The sequence below is a fragment of the Maniola jurtina genome, chromosome 17 (assembly GCF_905333055.1).
Source record: "Maniola jurtina chromosome 17, ilManJurt1.1, whole genome shotgun sequence".
In the NCBI taxonomy this organism is placed as follows: Eukaryota; Metazoa; Arthropoda; class Insecta; order Lepidoptera; family Nymphalidae; genus Maniola; species Maniola jurtina.
Window position 1 is genome coordinate 9,031,861 of NC_060045.1, and position 22,446 is coordinate 9,054,306.

At 36.1% G+C, this 22,446-nt stretch overlaps 1 protein-coding gene across 8 annotated transcripts in view; it reads right to left on the reverse strand.

The window, feature by feature from the left end:
- The window catches only part of LOC123873499, a 227,360-nt gene that overhangs the window by 25,945 nt on the left and 178,969 nt on the right, over positions 1 to 22,446 (reverse strand). For 7 of the 8 annotated variants that reach the window (XM_045918333.1, XM_045918336.1, XM_045918335.1 and 4 more), the window contains exons 2-6: positions 15,835 to 15,875; positions 10,744 to 10,860; positions 8,925 to 9,055; positions 3,017 to 3,106; positions 2,117 to 2,281 (exon numbers count right to left, since the gene is read on the reverse strand). In XM_045918333.1, the coding sequence (XP_045774289.1) occupies positions 2,117 to 2,281; positions 3,017 to 3,106; positions 8,925 to 9,055; positions 10,744 to 10,860; positions 15,835 to 15,875 (544 nt within the window). Of the gene's footprint in view, positions 1 to 2,116; positions 2,282 to 3,016; positions 3,107 to 8,924; positions 9,056 to 10,743; positions 10,861 to 15,834; positions 15,876 to 15,957; positions 15,963 to 22,446 lie in introns of those variants that run through there. The other variant, XM_045918337.1, reaches the window with a different exon arrangement.

The window sequence follows — 22,446 nt, forward strand, 5'->3', positions numbered from 1 at the left end:
CTCTTTGTGCCTTCAAAGCCTGGGACTATCATTATATTCAAAGTAGGTATTTACAGTACCTACTTTGGTCTGAGGTACAGTACCTACTTTGGTCTAGTGCACTGAGGTACAGTCGAAAATAGAATAAATAAATTAATCTAAACATTTCAAAGAATTTAATTTCATTAGGAGCAAAGATCTTAAGGTTAAAGCTTACTAAACTATTTAAATGGAAGCAAGAAATCCCCAATGATATATTGACTCTTAGAGAACTTTCAGACCTGCCACAACCACATCGTAACGAAAAAAATGTTACCAGGCATAAAACTGTATGAAACGAGTATTTCCATATCCATATCACAATTTGAAGGTAAATCAGTTACAGTGGAGATTAACTAGTTAAACCGCAGATTACCTAAATGAAATTACTTCAGTGAGAAAAATTGTTTCGTTTCTCAGAATTGCAATAGTTGATTTTGAGATTTTCTAGATATTCCACAGTCGACCAAGCATTTGTTAGAGCGAAGATTCGGATTAATTGAGTCATCATAAGTTTACAAACAATGCGTAAGATTAGGTCGAATGTGGCCTAGAAAGAAATCTGAGGACCCCGACTCAACGCAGTCTTGTCTGTATTCCTAGAGTATTTTTGAAAAACGTGAAGAAGGTTTTAAACGAAGGCTGAGTAGATAAAGCTTAGTGAAGGGACGAAGGGGCGAATCGTCTGGCGTTTAAAAAAACTCGACACCTAAAGGACCTCTAATAAAAAATGAGTGTATTCTCAAGAATTGTAAGTATGTAAATATAAAATATTTTTATTCAATTAAACTTTTACAAGTGCTTTTGAATCGTCATAATAATCTACCACTGGTTCGGAATGCCGTTCCTACCGAGAAGAACCAGCAAGAAACTCAGCGGTTGCTCTTTTCAAGTATTCAATTTACCAGTAATATGCCATTAACAGTTTCCATAGGTACTCTAGCAATTTCTATATTCTATAGGCTAGTGGTATGTCGTTAGTGGTTCTGGCTGCGACGATATCAGAGCAGAACAACTAATGGTACGGCGGCCGACCACATCGTGATCACGGTACCGTTCTTTGTAAATATTGACTGCGATAAAACAACTTCAGGCTGCTATATACCACTTTGGTGTGGTTCTTTATTACTGATATGGTGTGGTCCGTCGGATTCGACACTTATATTTTCGTTCAACTTAAGTATTCTAAAATTACCTTTGAAATTTACATAGCAAAGTGAGCCATTGTGTAAAATATCGCTCTAGAGTACCTAATTGATTTTCAGAGGGCTTATTAAAAAGTTCGAATTTAAGCCCTTTACGTAAGTTTGGAAGGGTATGATAATATCATTAATTTTAAGTGCTTCCTAATGGATGTTCATTTAGTAAATTATTTTTGTCATAATTAGTGTTTACTGCTGAGGAAAATGTAAAAAATGTAGTATTACGAAAAAAGACGGATATCGATTATTATTATTAAACTACTGTTTAATCCAGGAAATGTTTCAATGAAATTTAATCCTTTTCAAGGATTGTGCCAGCCATGATAACTGTTATTTCCAGTCAGTCTGATACTTAGGCATTTCAGTTAAGGTGGATGTGACGGGTGATACTGTAACTAGTAATTTCTTAAACTGGACCCTTTCAAGTAATTTATCAATGTGGAGATGGTATACCATTGGCGCAATTAGAATGCCATAAGGTTACTTTGTTGTATTAGTTTACAAATTATCAAAAACCAAATTAAATTTGAATTTCGCGGGCAGACCCGTCACATGCACCTTAATATGTAATTAGTATTATAGTATGGTATAAAGCTGTCAACTGGATTTCGTCTTTGTTGGTGTTAGCTGGCGGACGTGCTCTGCCTTTTTGGAGTGTTTTTTTTGTTAAAGTTTTACCAAAAAAAAAAAAAACACTGGAAAGCGCTCTAAGGGGGTGCCGTGCGTGTGTCGGCGAGCGTCGGCACAGACGGGGTCCATACTTGTATAGTTTAACTAATTTGTTACAAATAACTACAAACTTGACATTGGCTAGTCTTTGTAAAGCCAGACGAGAGAGGAAAAAAAAAGTAGTCAACTTCAGGTTGACAATCTATTAAGAACTCGTCAGTACTTACTGTGGCCATTCCATGCGGGTGAAGTCTTCATCCTCTGGCATCCATGTGTAGCGTTTGGGGTCAGGTTGGCTGCACACCGAGCGGGGCCTTCTGCGAAAGTATGAGCACTCCAGGTCGGCATCATATGCGCACACCTCGGGCGGAGCTGGGCTGGGTTGACCAAACCTGGTCAAATAAATAATTGGTTTAAAAACTATCTCTATCAATTAAAGGAATAAGACACGGAAATTAATTTAGAAATCTTAAAGAAATCGGAATACTTAGATACATACTCGTACAAAAATACAGGCCTACCTTTAAAAATACAAGTCAAATTGAGAACCTCCTTCTTTTTTGAAAAAGCTGCCCTATTATAGTTCCTTAGCAAGTAAAGGTATGTCCATAGGGTGCTAATTTTATTTTGGGAGATTATTAACTGAATGAATAGAACCAGAAGAAGGAAGTGAATAGGCTTCTTCTAGGCTGGTGTGCTTAAACCTAGACCTAATGTAGACCATACCAGATCTCATCTTTGCTTTGTTTCTCAGGCATGATTATCATCAAGCGCAAGCCTTCTCACGGTAAAATAAAATGAGAAACCTAATACGGTATAGCTCCATACATCATAGTTTTGTGGCAGGCTAAAGGTACAAGTATAAATTAAAAATTTATAACACCCTCGACAAGTGAAGGTTACAGTAACTAGAAAAGAGCTGATAACTTTCAAACGGCTGAACCGATTTTCTTGGATTATAGCTAAAACACTCTCGATCAAGCCACCTTTCAAACAAAAAAAAATTAAATTAAAATCGGTTCATTAGTTTAGGAGCTACGATGCCACAGACATACAGAGATACACACGTCAAACTTATAACACCCCTCTTTTTGGGTCGGGGGTTAAAAGTATTAAGTAATATTTACCTGGGGTACCGCTGTATGGGCGCATAGTCGGTGTTGAGATTCTCATCTGAGGGCACCCGACGACGGACACACACGGATAGAAATGATGCTCTGAAAATAGACACGTTATTAATAACTAGAGGATGCCCGCGACTTCATCCGCGTGGATTTAGGTTTTAAAGATCCCGTGGGAACTGTTGGATTTTCCGGGTTAAAAAATTGCCTATGTCAATTACAAGCAAGCTACCTCGGTATCAAATTTCATACAAATCGGTTAAGCGGATGGGTATTTAGGAATCCCGCGGAAACTGTTGATTTTCCGGGATAAAAAGTAGCCTATGTCCGTTCCCCGGGATATAAGATGACTCTGTACCAAGTTTCGTCAGAATCGGTTAAACTGTTGGGCCGTGAAAAGGTAGCAGACGGACACACAGAGCTGAGACGGAGAAAAAACGCAAGTATCTTGATCTGGCTCACGAGATTTCCGACATATGACTGTCTGTCTTTCTTTCTGTTACCTTTTTCCAACCAATCCGATTTTTATTATGATTTCTGAACTATTTCTGAATATGAATGGTTTCTAAGAAAGTAGATTTTCAGCTGGCCAATTTCTGGCTGGAATTCCGTCATACCACTAGCCAAACACTCGTAAAAAGTTTTTAGCTTGGAAAGCGGGAACTGGAAAATGTTGCCAATATATTTTAATATAATTTATTTTAGTTTTTTTTTAATTATTATTATTTTTTAGTTTTAATTTAGACTTAAGTTTATTTTATGGAATTGTCAATTATTATTATACTTAATTATGTACATTAAATTTTTTTAACCAATTCATTTGTTTTATTTCGTTCTAATACCTATTAGAAATCGAAAGTAGGTGTGATTTTTTATTAGTTTTTATTTTATTTTATGGTTTGCAGTTTGCCAGTTTGTTATATCTGCTCTATTTTTGACAAAGAATTTCATTATAGAATATAATATAAATATACTTTTAGTAGCATACTTTTATCCCAAAAAGTTTCATATAATAAAACTTCATATTTTAAAACCTTAATCCAATCGCAGGCAAAATATAATAAGTATAAATATTTCTTCATAAAGTTATGATGAATACATAGTAACTGTAGATAACCACTCTCCAATATTAAAGTAAGGTTGGCCGTTTGGCTTTTTGGTTAGGTTGAGTCGAAACTCATTTTAATCAGAATCAACATTCCATCTTATACATGTTTCGTATTTTATTTTTAACCCCCGACCCAAAAAGAGGAGTGTTTTAAGTTTCACGTGTGTATCTTTGTATCTCTGTGGCATTGTAGCTCCTAAACTAATAAAGCGATTTTAATTTAGTTTTTTTGTTTGAAAGGTGGCTCGAGAGATCGAGAGTGTTCTTAGCTATAATCCAAGAAAATCGGTTCAGCCGTTTGAAAGTTATCAGCTCTTTTCTAGTTACTGTAACCTTCACTTGTCGGGGGTGTTATAATTTTTTAATTTACTCTTGTTTGTATACTCATAGCCTGAAAGTAAAATAACAAAGTGTATAAGTATACACTTCTCTCTTGGGTGGTGTAATACTATTAGGAGGGGACGAATAATAAAATGCTCAATTTGTTACCTTAAGCCATTCCGAGGGCCCATTCACTGACGAAATCTACTTAGAGGCCAGACGCAATACGTTTAGGGCTTTTTTCTTTTAATTAAATCAACAAAGTCATTTATCTTACAGAGGAAAATTTGGGTAGCATATTTTGCGAAATTTGCTAATGTAATTGCTCCACAAGAATTAAAAATGAAGCCACGAGACAAAAAATGTATACACTAGGTATTATTGTTATGAGAATAATATTATATGAAGTGGATAATTACCTTATTTATCATAGTGTCTCCATTATTTTGTCATAAACTTGATGATAGTAAACTAAGTTAAAAAGTAAGCTTTGTAGATAGGTAAGTTAGTTGTAATAGGTACTAAAGCTTAAAATATGGCAGTACTTCACGTCTTTACTTTGTCTTTCTGCGCGAAAATACGTTAACAGGGCTCTCCCCGTCACTTACTCCATACAATCGTAGTCCCAATTTCATTTGAATATTAAGCAACCAAAGTCCATGAAATTTTGCAGACATATTTTAGAAACTAATATCTGTGCCTGTGGTGTTTTAGATTTTTCTAAAAATATGTAGTTTTAAAATTAAGGGGCTCAAAGATTTGTATGTGAATTTTTAAGACCGCGTAACTTTGAAACCGAATATTTTAACGGAAATCTGGAAAACCACAGGCATAGATATTAGTTCCCGGAACGTTTCTACAAAATTCCATTGAGTATGATTGGTGAGTATTTCAAATGAGAGACGAATTACATTTGTATGGAGCGAGTGACGGAGAGACCCTCTTAATAACAGTGAAGCCAATTTTGGTCAATAATCTAGTTTAATTGCTAGACTTATCTCTCAACAACATCCCATGGAAAGCACTTAACCAAATGAGTTGAAAATTTAATCAAAGCCCCGCTTAGCTAACTAAACCTTGGGTGTCATTAACACAGCCCTCGGCCCTTCGCTGTCTCCAATAAATGACTTTTCCCTTTGGAATAAAACATTGTCTTGGATGCTAAACGCTAAACAAGTAGTTAATAGATATACAAAGGAAGACAAAACACAAAAGAGATGCGGGACGAAAACCGTTTAATTCGATGATCCCTTCCCTTATCTCTTTAGCCCCTTAGGCCCTATCTATCCTTGGAGTGACAGATAAAATGTTTTAGAGCGATTGATTGTTGACTTGAGGCTAACAATTTTCAACTACGGATGTAGTTAAAAGCTTCGACAGATAAGTACAATGGGCGACGGAGTTCTAGTGCAAAGATATTTCGTCGCAGTTTCTTCTTGTGGTAAAGAAGAAAAAGCTGGTCCAATTTTTAGCAAAGAATCAACCTGGCTGTTTAATGTGTAAATGCAGCTAGTCTTCTTGACTCCATTTCATAAGGAATAACTTGTACAATAAGGTTAGGTTAGCAATAACGTTTTATCGTCATATGTAACAGTTTTAATAGGTGTGAAAATTAATGTTTGTCAGTCTGTTCGTGACCTACTTATGCATTCGCACATTATTCATCAGATTGAGTTAAAGCTTTGTATAGTCGTTGTTAGGATTTTCGAAAATATTTCTAACACAGAACTACCAAGGCAATAGATAACGCGCGAGTTGCATTGCAATTTTAGCTATTTCTCAATAGTTAAGATACACATTGCATTCAATAATTATTTATTCTGATTCGTAAATGTATCAGTACAAAACTATATAATATAACAAAATACACAAATCATGTAAGTCTATGGACAAGTGTAAATTAAAAATTTATAACACCCCCGACAAGTGAAGGTTACAGTAACTAGAAAAGAGCTGATAACTTTCAAACGGCTGAACCGATTTTCTTGAATTATAGCTAAGAACACTCTCGATCAAGCCACCTTTCAAACAAAAAAAAACTAAATTAAAATCGGTTCATTAGTTTAGGAGCCATGATGCCACGGCCAGATACACAGACACACACGTCAAACTTATAACACCCCTCTTTTTGGGTCGGAGGTTAAAAATTAAAGACGGAAAATATTATTTAGCTAAGGATTCCAGCAAACGAGTTGAGCAATCGCCTGAAGTCTGAACAATAGCCACGATTTAATCAGAACGCTCGCTAACTCGCAACAAATGACTTCCTTTCGAATAAAACATTAACTCCGCTAAGCTGGAAAACGCTAATCAACTCGTTGGAATCAAGTATTTAATTGTAGCAACAAAAGAAAACGAAAAGACGAATCGTAGCTGAACAGCGTTTAATTGGATTAATTTGATTATTGGAATTTAAATTACCGTTATAAGCTATTTTAAAAACAAGCTTTACAAATAAAAGATTCCAAATAATTATAATGTGAAAACAAAATCGTAAGAACTGAGTTTGGTTTTACTTATACTTTGGTTTGTTCTCGTGGTTTTTGTAGGCAATGTCTCTAACTCTAATGGCATCTATAATTAAGTTGAAATAGGAAATATCAGTTAAATAAGCCTTAATCTTCACGTCAAGGTACCTCTTTAAGTTAGGGGGTAGTGGAATTAACCAAAATTCAATTAAAATTGGTGTATTTTTTCATTTGTGTAGATGGCTAATGATCCTGCAGCATTAGAATTGAGTAAATTAACTAAAGTAAGAAATTGGTATAAAACCAAAACATTATTTCATCTAGAATAGCCAAGAATAGAATCTTAACCAAGTTAAGGTTCACTGACTGGACACCACTGAGTTGACAATAAAACTAATATTGTATGCAAGAACGGAGCTTTTATAGACCAAACTGATAACTGGAAGAGCGAGAAGTTGATTGATTGAACTTTTTATCACGCACGAAACTTTATTGCGCTCTTGAATATGAAAAACTGAACGGTACATTGAGGCAGAAATATTACCAGATCTTTTTCAGTTTGGAGGTTTCATCACGAGAAAAAGTGAAAACTTTTAGGATTATTCAAAGCTTTGTGCAAACAAAATTTCCATATCTATCTGGATGGACGGTAAAAATAAAATATTCTTTGTTGTACCAACAGCATGGCAAATAAAGTAAACAAAGTGTTCAAGATAGTAAATGAGATCAATGTTTTGTTATGTTATGTTAATGTTATGTTATGTTAATGTTAGCAATAAAGCCACCAATAGGTGGCTAAAACATTGATCTCTTCCAGGCACTCTTAGGGTCGGATATTAATTTTACGACAAATAGTAAATTTCAATTTTGTTTTGAAAATAGCGATGTAAAACTTTGCTTAGGCTACTTTAGCGACAGGTTGAGTTGGCAATCGGGGTGACGTGCAGGTGTGCGGGGCGTTCCCCCGCCTCATATCGCAATTGCCATCTGGACCTGTTCTGTACTATACTTGGCAAGTACTAAGTACTAGGTAGGTCATTGCGTGCCATACGAGATAACTATTGGTCAAAATTTGCTTTTTCTAGATGCTCCAAAATTATCATGGCGTGGCAGGCCAAGGCAACGTTGGCGTGAGGAATCGAACACATTTGAGAATCCATACTAATATTATAAATGCGAAAGTGTGTCTGTCTGTCTGTCTATCTGTCTGCTACCTTTTCACGGCCCAACATTTTAACCGATTCTGACGAAATTTGTTACAGGGTTAGCTTATATCCCGGGGACGGACATAGGCTTCTTTTTATCCCGGAAAATCAAACAGTTCCCACGGGATCTTTAAAAACCTAAATCCACGCGGACGAAGTCACGGGCATCCTCTGGTAGATTAAAAAGTAGATCTGCGATCTGAATCTAATAACTAGAATACCTGTATCCATTTGGTCATGGAAAATTAGGGAGTATTTGAACAATAATTTATCAAAAGGTGGTTGTTGTTTACAACTTGTTCAGCAAATTAAATTTGTCTTTGATAATTGATACAATCAGATAGATTTACAGTGAACACTGAAACTCTAAGCAATTAAGAGCAGAATTAATGTGCTGAACTTAGAGTACGTAAAATCTTGCTTTCTCAACAGTTAATTAGTGATACCTATTAATTAAACTATCAATCTGTGAGTTAAACCCATGCCCCCAAAGATAAGGAATCATCTTATGTGTACATGTATGTCCCTAATCGGATTCTACGTGCGGCTAGCATCGTAAGGGAAGAATTACTGAAATGCCAAGCGGGTCGCTTTGGCGATATGATGGTAACTAGCCACAACCGAAGCCTTTCACCAGACCAGACTAAAGCCAATTTAGAAATCATAAAATTATCTACCTCTGCCGGCAATCAATACCGCTATTCCTCATATAAAGCCATATGGTTCACCATGGCTCCTTGGATCATGCCTGAAGACCATCTGCTCTTATAATATGTCTTTAGTCCTCAGAACTCACAGATTTTTTTTTATACCTGTTGCTTCTCGAGCATGGACTCTCGATGTGGTATTGTGACAGGCATCCGAGGAACTTGTCCTTCTTTGACTTCTCCAGTTCCAGCAGGTCCAGTTGCTTGTTGTTGATACAGTATTGCTCTCGGAACTCCTGCAAAACAAATATTTCTGCATATTTACATAATCATCAATCTGCTTGCACGAAACGTTTTTGCTCAACGTTTCTGATACGAACCGCTAAGTTGTTTCCCACCACGTATAACTTAAGCATTAAGCAACTTCAACGCAAGAGTAAATAAGCATCTTCTAGGCAAGCACGCTCCAACTTAGACCTCATCATTGCTTTCCTGAAGGTAGGAATGATTATCGTCAAGCGCAAGCTGTATAGCCGAATTTCTTGCTGGTTCTTCTCGGTAGGAACGGCATTCCGAACCAGAGGTGAATTATTCTGCCGATTCAAAAGCGCATATTAAAAATTTATTTATATTTAGACTTTAAAAAAACTTTTTTTGGCACAAGAAAATTAGAGCCAGGTCTCTTGCCTTGGGCTCTTTTATTGCTCTTCAGAAGTGGAATCTATAGAATTTTATATTATAGAGTAGGTATGTAAGCTTTTTATATTTTCATAGAGGAAGATAATACAAAGCAAACATCTTCAATCACGGCTACTCAACCGCCAGGAACGGGGTTGATGGATAGCGCCTATAAACAGAGCAGAAAGCCAAAAAAATTGTATGGGCTGTTCTGTTTATATATCACGCGATAATGGAATAACGTCTTCCATACTAGAATATCCATAAATCATATTTTATTATTTTCTGGATAGTATTATATTAAGGTGTTTGTAGACTGACTACAATGTGAACTAATACATCACACTAATATTATAAAGGCGAAAGTTTGTATGTGTGTGTGTGTGTGTGTGTGTGTGTGTGTGTGTGTGTGTGTGTGTGTGTGTATGTTTGTTACTCCTTCACGCAAAAACTACTAGACGGATTTGGCTGAAATTGAGAATGGAGATAGATAATATCCTGGATTAGCACATAGGCTACTTTTTGTCCCGGAAAATCAAAGAGTTCCCGCGGGATTTCAAAAAACCTAAATCCACGCGGGCGAAGTCGCGGGCATCGGCTAGTTCAATATATCTTTCAGTAATCAGTAACCACAAAGGTTAGTGCCTAAGTTATTGTAAGGGGAAATGCAGTTTTGAAGAGTTGTTTGATCTACTAAATACCACCTTCTCTTTTTCATAACCGCATTGCACGACTCCAAAACTAAGTTGGCCAAAACAAATCCATCGTCTGGGTGCCGTGAATACTTGTACTTAGGGCACCCGTTGTGCCAGATCATTCCTCTTCATACCTATATACAAATGTGGAACCAACTCCTGTAGCTGGTGTTCCACTAAACTTTGTTATGGAGTTATTTAAGAGGCGAATCAATAGAATTTAAGAGGCGAATCAATAGAGTTTAAATAATAAAAAGAATAGATGTTAAGGATATCAACACATAGGCGGAGTTTCTGACGCTGCAAATGTCGATGGAAGGCATAATCAGAACATCAGATCGCCGCTCGATTGCTCGTTCAGGTGATAGTACTGATGATAAATCATAAGATACCATAAAAAACTACGAGTTTTTTTTATTCTGTACTTTTTAAAAGTTCACAATATATTGCAAATAAAACGTCTAACTGACGCTAGAGGTCAACGAACGTCCATAAACTGATCACTCGAAGTCAATGCTGCGTTGTAGGTAGGACATAACCCGAGTTTTGCACGCTATACAATGCGGGTTTGTAAAATAATAAATCACTAAAAGTGTAAGATAAGTGATTACCTGTTTGGAGTACATCGTGGTCTTGCTGGTTGGCCGGTCGTCGCTGGCCCTCTGCCGCTTTCTGCCCGCGTTTTCATCCTCTGATTCGTAGCCTTTCGCCGAGTGTGCTATGTCCGCCTAGTACAAGAAAAGTTTATTATATTACCTATTAGTACATTCAGTACTACATATATTACATATATTACATACATATATGTATGAAAACTTAAAATGTACAAAAAGGCGGTCTTATCGCTATATAGCGAGCTCTTCTACACGAAAAGATCACTAGGGAGAGTTAGGAGAGAGGGAGGGAGGGAGAGGGAGAGGTAGCGTATATAATATAGCAGAGATATGACTTTTGATGACCTCCCTACGCTGTAGTGAATCCTGTGCTATGGTCCTATTAATGGGAGGTCCTAGGTTCGATTCCCGGCAGGAGTGGAATTTTATATTATCAAAATTTTCCCTGTCTTGGTCTGATGCTTAGTGGCTAGTTACCACCCTGCCAACAAAGCCGTGCTGAAAAGCAATTTAACGTTCCGTACGATGTAGAAGATGCCTTGTAGAAACCAAAGGGGTAGGTATGGGTTTAATAAGACTATAATATTATTATACCCCTTCCAAGTTAGCCCGCTTCCATTATAGACTGCACCATCATCACCAGTTGAGATTGCAGTTAAAGGCTTAATTGCAATCGACAAGAAAAATACTACAATACTGCTGAACAAAACATTAACAGCCGTATTCACAAACGTTACTATGAGGTCTCATATTGCACTCGAAGGCATAGTGTAGGTTCCACCAATCAGATCATTGTAAAATGACGTGAGACAGTAATACGGCCGTAAGACATTGGTAGAGATTGGTAGAGACTGGTAGAGATTGCTCTAAGCAATAAGGCCGCCTTTGCACACAATTGTTTTTTCTGTTAATTAATGTATTTGCATGCCAGCTTGGCGTGATACAGCTGGACTATTTCTATAATTACACCTGTAAAACCTGTATCAGCAAATAAATAAATTGATTGATTGATTGATTGTTTTCTTCTTTCTTTGTTGTGTTCCTTTACATGTGTTTTTTTGTGTGCAATAAAGATTTCGATCTATCTATCTATCGAAGTTAAGCCCGTAAGTTGATTCCCACATAGATACCTCCTACATCAATGGTAATTTCCATTTTCCATACTAAATGACTTTATACCCAGTTCGTATACGATAACCCCAGGAGTCAGGATTATTAAAAGGTATCACGAGTGAAATGAAATAGCTTTTCCATGTCTGTCTACTGAATCGTAGTATTTAACGTGTTCGAACAGAAATTCGGCGCGGGTGTTGAAATCCTTCATTCATTTTATATTCGAAATTAAATCACCAACCAATAACCCATACTAATAACTTAATCCATACTAATATTATAAATGCGAAAGTGTGTCTGTCTGTCTGTCTATCTGCTACGTTTCCGAAATTTTATACAAACTTGGGGTACATCCCGGGGAAGGACATAGGCTACTTTTTATCCCGGAAAATCAAAGAGTTCTTTCAGGATTTTAAAAAATCGAAATCCACGCGGGCGAAACCGCGGGCATCCTCTAGTAACATTATAAATGCGAAAGTGTATCTGTCTGTCTTTAAGTTTTTCACGGACCATCGGTTTAACTGATCGGTTTGGTACAGAGATAGTTTGTTGTTTATACTTCTCATTCTGGAAAATCAAAGAATTTCCATTGGATTTTTAAAACCTAAATCCACGCAAACGAACTTACGGGTACTATATATTAATATAGAAAATCGGATATATAGATTATTTTCCATCCCGGAAAATCGAAGTTCCTTTGGGATTTTTAAAATCTAAATCGATATGGACGAAGTCGCGAACTTCATTAGTAGTTAAATAAGTACAAGTGTAAATTAAAAATTTATAACACCCCCGACAAGTGAAGGTTACAGTAACTAGAAAAGAGCTGATAACTTTCAAACAGCTGAACCAATTTTCTTGGATTATAGCTAAGAACACTCTCGATCAAGCCACCTTTCAAACAAAAAAAAAACTAAATTAAAATCGGTTCATTCGTTTAGGCGCTACGATGCCACAGACAGATACACAGATAGACACGTCAAACTTATAACACCCCTCTTTTTGGGTCGAGGGTTAAAAATAGGTAATTTTATTTACTATAATATGTTATTGCATACAAGGTAGGTAACTTATTTAATGAACTGGATAATAAAGTACCTATGTAGCTATAGGTACTTAACATATTGTTTTCTTAAATAAAGCTATAAAGTTCAACTTTATATCGCTATTCCTCGCAAAGATAACAAAACAGTAGTTTACACCGTAACCGTACCAAATATGTAAAGTTTGCGTATTCTACTTAATGAGAAAAGTTCCCTCTTTTCATATACCTACCTACACTGCTTTTTACGAGCTGTTCTAGAAATATTACCTAACTTAATTTTCTTTTGTTTAATTTGATAACAATCGGCAACACCTTCCTACACGGTTTTTGAAATTAGCGGATCTTAATATTATTTCTATTTAGAATTTCATAACTTTACAGCTGGGTATAGGTTATATACATTCTACATACTTTTACATAATTATTATCAAAGTTGACTCATTTTGTTCGAAATTTGGAACTGCTCAAATTTTAATGTAGGTTTTTCATTGTAATACTTACTTTTTAAGCCCCGACCCAATTAGAGGGGTGTTATAAGTTTGACGTGTGTAATTGTGTATCAGTGTCTCTGTCTGTGGCATCGTAGCTCCTAAAAGAATAAACCGATTTTAATTTAGTTTTTTTGTTTGAAAGGTAGCTTGATCGAGAGTGTTCTTAGCTATAATTCAAGAAAATCGGTTCAGCCGTTTGAAAGTTATCAGCTCTTTTCTAGTTTTTTTATTGAGCTTTTGTGTCGGGGGTTATTTCAATTTTGACTTATCCTGATTTGACACACAAGACAAACAAAGCAAGCCAAATAAAACCGTTTAAAAATAAGATGTCAATTTTTTTTACCTTTTTGTTGTTTCTAACTTTTCCAAATTATTTTAATATTAAGATTTTCCCTATTGTTTGAAAATAAACGAGTGGACTGACTCTTGTAACGGGGCAATCATTCTTCCTGCCCTGTATTAGTAAGCTGTCTCGTTAATCTTCAGGCATTTGGGCGGACTCCGTGTTTTAGGACTTGAAAAACAGGGACAAATGCAAATAAATGACCCCACGGCAAAATATTGCAGGTACTATTTTGTTCGGCTTCTCTTGTCTCCTTTTTTGGACAAGTTAATTAAAGCATTATTTAGGCTTAAAATAGGGCTTTTTTGTGGGGCGTCGGAGTTATATTGATAACTAATAATACTGTTTTCGATTTTCACATGACTTTTATCGGACTTTTATAACCCCAAGGAGTTGAAAAAATAAAGGTTGCCTACTTTCACCCCTCTGCGCAACTATGGAGTTGCCAGGTATAAACAGAAAAGTATTTCCTCATTTGTTATTTAATCGAATTTTATATCAAAGGAAAGATTAGATTGCCAATCCAACCGTATTAGGTTACCATAAACTAGATTTTTAAAAATTAAAAAAACGGGGTGCCCGACTCGCACACGATACGTTCCGTACAAGATAATACATATTATACCTAACACTTTTATGTAGAACACTGCAACTTAATGACGGACAGCGCCATCTATGTGATTTAGTAAATAAATTGTTTCTTGAACGCATTTTTTTTGTGTTGTAACCACAACTTCATGGTCTTCGGATTTTTGCCTTTACTTGTGCTATAAGACCTACCTACCTGGCAAAGTTCATGATTGTAGGCCAATGGGAAGTACCTACCCCATAGGTTTTTTGACAGACACGACGGATAGACGGACAAAGACAGATAGACAGACAGACAAACAGACAAACAGACAACAAAGTGATCCTATAGGGTCTTCTATTTGAAAGTTGGTTAAAAATTTCAGTGAAAATTGGGTAAGTAAGTATCAATAATACAAGCACAGAATGTCTGCATTTGTAATATATTAAGTTTAAAGATTTAATGACATTACTGATGATTTAAGGACTCTGCAGGCACCTATTAGCTAACATAATGAGATAATCTTAACAGAGACTTAATTAATCCAAGTGAAATTCCACAAAACGAGCCACAACGCTCATATTAGCGTAGTTTTAGAATGCAGGCAAAGTTGACGAAGCCTGTCCTTTGTGAGGGGCCTCTAATTTCTAGTCCACAAGGGAGCTGGAACAGTGCTACGCTTTTACTCTGGAATATAAACTTAAGAACTCTAATAAACTTTAATGTGCCTTATTGTTTTAGGTAGGTATTATTGCCAGAGCCGTGATTGAGAAGGCCGCTTCCTACTCCAGAGGTCGAGGGTTCGATCCCGGGCACACACCTCTAACTTTTCGGAACTAAGCGTGTTTCAAGCAATTACTTAAAAATGCTTTAACGATAAAGAAACGCATCGTAAGGAAACCAGAGTTCTCCATAATGTTCTCAAAAGGTGTAAAGTCTGCCAATCCGCACTTAGCCAGCGTGGCAGACTATGGATAAAATTTTCTGGTTCGAGAGGAGACCCTTACTTACTTAGGTGAGCTAGCGAATGGTTGATGATGATGGTGATAATGAAATAATATTAGCAAAGGCTTTATTAATCCAAGTAAAATTCCTCAAAACGTGCCACTTACAAGCTAACCAATTTTCATTAAAATTGTTAAACTGTTGGGGCAGGAAAAACTAGCAGACGGAAAGACAGACAGAGTGGCAGACACGCTTTCGTATTTATAATATTAATAAGGATGGATAATATAACTATTGGATATGAGATATGGATGTAAAATGGATACAAGTCAGCCCTTGACGAAGTCATGTAGGTAGTTGAATCGTCATGCCTTCGCGGCTTGCCGTTCGTTCGTATTGACGTCTTACGTTTGAAAAATTAAACAGCTCTTATAATTTCTTGCCATGTACAAAATGTTCTGCTCAACACTACCACGCGTAGGAAAATATTTCCTATTTCATTTCTCTCTCATTTGCAACGCAAAATTTGCAAAATCCAGGCCAAATCTGAACTAACTAGCGCTTAAAATATTTCTTATCTCACCTGTGTTGAAACCGATACGCCCGAGTTACCCGCGCTGGCACCTGCAAAGAAAATAAAATATTTCAGAATTTCGCCGCTAAATTTTCACCACCCGCTGGGGAAATCTGTATTTTAATTTGAAACGTTTAAAACACGCGGATTTTACGATTTAAACATTAGCAGGTAAGCATACAGCGATACGAGAAATGAATACGGGTAGAATTATATTATGTATGTAAAAATATAGTTGTTACAGTTAGTAAGTTATGTACATAAAATTAAGAGCGTCACCTCGCCAACAAACTGGCCCACCAGTTTGGCGAGCTACAAAATGTAAAAGACATGATAAATTATTACGAATAAATAAAATTAAAAAAAATGTATTTTGTGCTTTCCTGCGTTGGGAATTAAAAAATATCATCTAGCAGCTAGTTAATATACCTAGATTAAGGTTAATAGATGTACCTAAGCTAACAAATATCTACTTATCCCGGAAAATCAAAGAGTTCCCGCGGGATTCCTAAAGACCCATCCGATTTGTATGAAATTTGGTACCGAAATAGCTTGCGTCCTTGTAATTGAAATAGGCAACTTTTTATCCCCGAAAATCAAACAGTTCCCACGGGATCTATAAAAATCTAAATCCACGCGGACGAAGTCACAGATATCCTCTAGTGATATAATAAAATTGAATAAAATTACACATGCAAGCAATATACGCTTGCAAAGTAAATTCCTATAAAATAAATAAACGACATATTATTGTATTCAAATTGTTTCATGAGTAAATCCCTGTGATATATCTTGGATGTACGACTGTAATAAATTGTGCCGGCAGGACTTAGTAATCTCGTACAGACTTCGCTCCGGACACATTCCGTTAAACAAATTTGCATTTTTACTAAAAAAAGTATCTTCACCTTTTTGCCCAGACTGCCCAGGTGCAAGGGAAGACGTTTACCATATATTGACGGAATGTGTCCGAAGTGAAGTGCTGGACCGGACGTTGGGACACGTCAATATTATTTTGACAAACCCAACGTCCGATGCAGCAAAAGATCTGTACAGGATGGTCCGTAAAAATTTAAGACATAGAGTTAATAGATAATAAATAGTATGTAGATATAGTTTTAAGTGTTAGAATAAAATTAGTTAGAATAATGTTAGTTAGTGTTAGAATAGAATAATAGGGACCTACCAGAGCCACATGGTCACACTAGTGACCCAGCTCTCTAAATGAGAAAAAAAAAAAAAAAAAAAAAAAAAAAAAAATGGACAAGTACCTACAAAAGTTTATTGTTTTATTTAGTAGTCCACAAAGTATGCCCGGTTGAAGTACACTGCGCTGCTCAAAGACTACTTTGCGACTAAATGACTACATAGAGTTATGTGAGTTAACAGGACTCTCTCCATCACTCGCTTCATACAAACGTAGTTCCAATTTCATTTGAATATTAAGCAACCAAAGTCCACGAAACTTTGCAGACATATTTTAGAAACTAATATCTATGTCTGTGGTTTTCCAGATTTCTGTTAAAATATTCGGTTTCAAAGTTACGCGGTCTTAAAAATTTACATACAAATCTTTGAGCCCCTGTAATTTTAAAACTACATATCTTTAGAAAAATCTTAAACACCACAGACACAGATATTAGTTTCTAGAATATGTCTGCAAAATTTTATGGACTTTGGTTGCTTAATATTCAAATGAAATTGGAACTACGATTGTATGAAGCGAGTGACGGAGAGAGCCCTGTTAAACAAACTTAGGAGTAGTTTGGGAGTGCTTAGTTAGAAACTCTAGTCTAGGTGACTAAGCCGATCAAATAAACTTGTACCAAAGAGATTACAGTAAGCCCATCATTAGGCAAATGGATTGAGATTGTTGCTAACTTGTATAGTGCCTACATAGTGGTTTGTTAATTGTAATCTAAGTATATAAAAGGAAAAGCTGACTGACTGACTGACTGACTGACTAAAATGGGGATTTGAATTTGTGTAGTCCACGCGCGGTAATAATAGTTAGCCTTTCTAAAAGAGTTGTCTGTCTCTCTGTATACAGTATCTGTCTGTCTTCCTATTTGTCTGTCGGTCTTTCTGTCCCTTCTTGTTACCTTTTTAAGGTCCACCTGTTATACTCATTATGACAAAATTTGGTACAGAGATAGCTTGAAATCTCGGAGGTGGACATAGGCTTCTCTTTGTCTCGGAAAATAAACAAGATTTTTAAACCTAAAAGCACGCAGACGACGTCGCAGTATATCATCTAGTCATCCATACTTCCATACTATCCATAGGCTCGTTTTTTAGATAGGTACCTTCACAGCTGAACCGATCATCACACTAATATTATAAAGGGGAAAGTTTGTATGTGTTTGTGTGTGTGTGTGTATGTTTGTTACTCCTTCACGCTAAAACTACTGGACGGATTGGGCTGAAATTTAGAATGGAGATAAATTATACTCTGGATACATAGGCTACTTTTTATCTCGGAAAATCAAAGAGTTCCCACGGGATTTAAAAAAAAACTACATCCACGCGAACGAAGTCGTGGGCATCAGCTAGTTTTGGCATAAAGATAGTTGTAAATACCTACCCGAAATTATAGGCAACAGTAAGTAACATTTCGAATCAAAATTGCACGTCCAATCTCATCCAAATTCATCTGGAAAACGCTATCAGATGTGCAAAATAAAAACATGGTGCAATTCCGAAAATTCAAAAACTTTCTGGTGCGAAGTCACCTTTCTGGTACCTTGAGACCCCAAGGTCTATCAATTTCTTGACATCCGTCATGCCCATTGCCACTTCAGCTACGCAATCTCATTTCTTATTTGATAACGTAGAGAAATTACAATCATAACTCTCTCCCTCCACTGACTCCAAGCTTTCTTATAAGGCCCAATAATAATTAGCGACCATATCTCAGATACATACGAGTATGCTATCACTGATAACACGCTTAGTTCGAAGACTTTGGTCTTCAAGCACTGAGCAATTTTCGACGAGAAGACCATAAACTCGAAGCTTTTCAAACGCTAAACATAGGGTAGGTAGGTACGTAGTAGAAATAAATTCAAATACTTATGCATTATATTCTTCTCTATGAGCTAAAAAAACCGGCCAAGTGCGAGTCAGACTCGCGCACTCGGGTTCCGTACTCGGGTATTTCTTCCGACATTTTGCCATGATATATAAAAAACTATCATGCACAAAAATAAATAAAATCTGTTTTAGAATGTACAGGGTAAGCACTTTCATTGATTGGTATAGTCACTGTTATCTTATTTTGAAAATTGAAACACATTTTAATTTTTTTTAATGATGTAACCACAAATTCACGGTTTTCAGATTTATTCCTTTACTTGTGCTGTAAGACTTACCTGCCAAATTTCATGATTCTAGGTCAGCTCGAAGTATCCTATAGGTTTCTTGACAGATACGATAGACGGACGGACGGACAGACAGACAGACAGACAACAAAGTGATCCTATAAAGGTTCCGTTTTTCCTTTTGAGGTACGTAACCCTAAAAATCTCAAATGAGGCTACAGCCCGTCTGAGATGTAAGTGTGAAAATAGGGCGCACTAATGAAGCGCAAAACTTACATAGAATTTTTCCCTTTTCTGCCATTTGCTTTACTTTTACAATTTATTTTTCTGAATCATACCTAGATATTTATCTATAATACCTACGTAGATACGATTTATCATTGTAAGAAAAATGTTTTACTTTCATATTTTACTTCTATTTTAACCCCCGACCCAAAAAGAGGGGTGTTATAAGTTTGACGTGTGTATCTGTCTGTGGCATCGTAGTTCCTAAACTAATGAACCGATTTTAATTTAGTTTTTTTGTTTGAAAGGTGGCTTGATCGAGAGTGTAGCTATAATCGAAGAAAATCGGTTCAGCCGTTTGAAAGTTATCAGCTCTTTTCTAGTTACTGTAACCTTCACTTGCCGGAGTGTAATAAATTTTTAATTTACACTTATTATAAAGCTACTAGCTGATACCCGTGACTTAATCCACGTGGATTCGGATTTTTAATAATCTCGTGAGAGCTCTTTCATTTTTCAGGATAAAAGTAGTTTATATGGGTAGTGATACCTATAAAAGTTTTAACTTTAGAGATTGTGTACAACTTAGTTAGCGCCAATATATTCGACCAACCCTTGTTATGAAATTACGAAAATTAACTCTCACAACAAAAACAATCACGAAACTAATTAATTACAATAATAATGGAAACGAGACGTCGCTTACTTGTATTTCAGGCTAAATTAATTTTACATTATTTTCTGAGCTGACATTGTCTGTTTTGTTTTGTATCATGAGAACGAACGATAAATTATAAGGATTTCACCCGAAAATGAAAGCCTTTTGTCTGCGATGCTATCTTTTCTATAATAATGAATACAGAAAGTATGTTATGTTTACGTAAATAGAAATTTTCCAACATAAAATTGCGTGTTCTATTCGTACCTTTTATGGAAAATGTACCTACAGTAGGTAGGTATATCTTGGAAAACTTACTTTTAACGTGTTACCCTATTTGCACAATCCATACATTCACACTAATATTATAACTAGTATTATAATATGTATATGTAAAAGTGTATCCGTCCATCTACACATTTACAGCTCAAACGCTGAACAGATTTTGACATAACTTAAAATTTAAAAAACCCTTGACACAAAAAGCTCTATAAGAAAACTATAGAAAAGAGCTGATAACTTTCAATAAAATTGGTTCATTAGTTTAGGAGCTACGATGCCATAGACAGATACACACGTCAAACTTATAATACCCCTCTTTTTGGGTTGGGGGTTAATGACTTTCCTACCCTTACGTGTCGTTCCCAGATTTCGGAACCCAATTTCTCATAATTAGAGACCCTAGATGGATTTGAAACTTGAGGAGGTAATCTGATAATAATTTAGCGAAATTTATGCAAGCTCAACAGTCATTCCATTGCGATAGTAAGGTAAAAAGGTATTTTATTACTTATATACTTATTCCAAATATAGTATACAGAAATAGAAAGATTTGTATTCAATTAATTTTTACAAAATGCTTTTGAATCGTCAAATAAATCTACCAATGCTGATAACTAAAAATGATTTTTAGATTTTATCTACCTACTTAAGATAAAATAAAATAACGGCCCACGTTCGTCTGTGTTTTCCAACATAACTACTTATCAAAGTTTTAAAAAAAATGTCGATTCGATTTATTGATTTATCGATTTACCTACATATTTAATAGTCTAAAGACAGCGGTGTCTGTACAACTACGCTATTGGTTCTTTAGTTATACTTTGATTTTCGCGCTGTAATATAGCGCAGTATTCATGCGCAGATACATAGGTACTCGTACCATCTACTTACCAGCTTTGAGAGATCTCCTTCTATACGCAAAGTAACTAAAACTACTTATATTTACATAATTGTACGTATCATGGGTGACCTCAAGTCAAGAGTGAATAGGCAACTTCTAGGCAAGCGCGCTCCATCTTAGGCTGCATCATCTCTTGCTAGCAGGTCTGATTGCAGCCAAGCGCTAGTCCATAAATTAAAAAAAAAGTATCAAGTACCAATACTAGCCCTAAACGGTAGACATTATCCTAAACGCCACGCCATTTTATTCTACCTAAAATTCCGATTCGTAATAAAATCCATTTTACCTCACACGATCAAAATAATCCCTTATTTGGATTTCCTCGGTATCAGAACCGTTATCATATCGTTAATATTTATAGAACAGCCATGTAGAGCGTATATTAAATCTCATCCATATTCGGAGATTTCATGCCTGAAAAGCTGAGGAAAGTAGGTTTTTATACTTTTTATTGAAGGAATTAACGCACGAGTTTAGCTCTCTGAGATTTATGTTTGCAGTGGATTGATTTTGCGCTCTTAACAGAGCTCTCTCCGTCACTTACTCCATACAATCATAGTCCCAATTTCATTTGAATATTAAGCAACCAAAGTCCATGACATTTTGCAGACATATTCTAGAAACTAATATCTGTGCCTGTGGTGTTTTAGATTTTTCTAAAAATATGTAGTTTTGAAATTACAGGGGCTCAAAGATGTAAATTTTTAAGACTGCGTAACTTTGAAACCGAATATTTTAACGGAAATCTGGAAAACCACAGGCATAGATATTAGTTCCCGGAATGTTTCTAGAAAATTCCATTGAGTATGATTGGTTAGTATTCCAATGAGAGACGAACTACGTTTGTATGGAGCGAGTGACGGAGAGACCCCTCTTAAGCAACAAGCAGTAGTCTATTTTATGCCAAGACACTATTATGAAGAATAATTGTAGTATGAGGTACAACATTCTGCAGAGGATTCTTGCTACATTTTAAATTATTGTATCACATGCAGCCCTATGGCATGCCTCAGAGCGATTATGCACTGCATCCGATCCGAATCTGTCATAATACATTCCGAAGTAGTCATAGAACTGTTTGTATGGTAGCTTACGCATTAGTTCCTACTTCCGTCATCCGAGTTCTCAGAATATCTCGGATGTGCCTCACATTCAAATCGGACATATTATGGCATAGATATGTCAAATATGCCCACTGAATAGCTTGGAGTTGGATCGGAAATCGGATTAGTGCG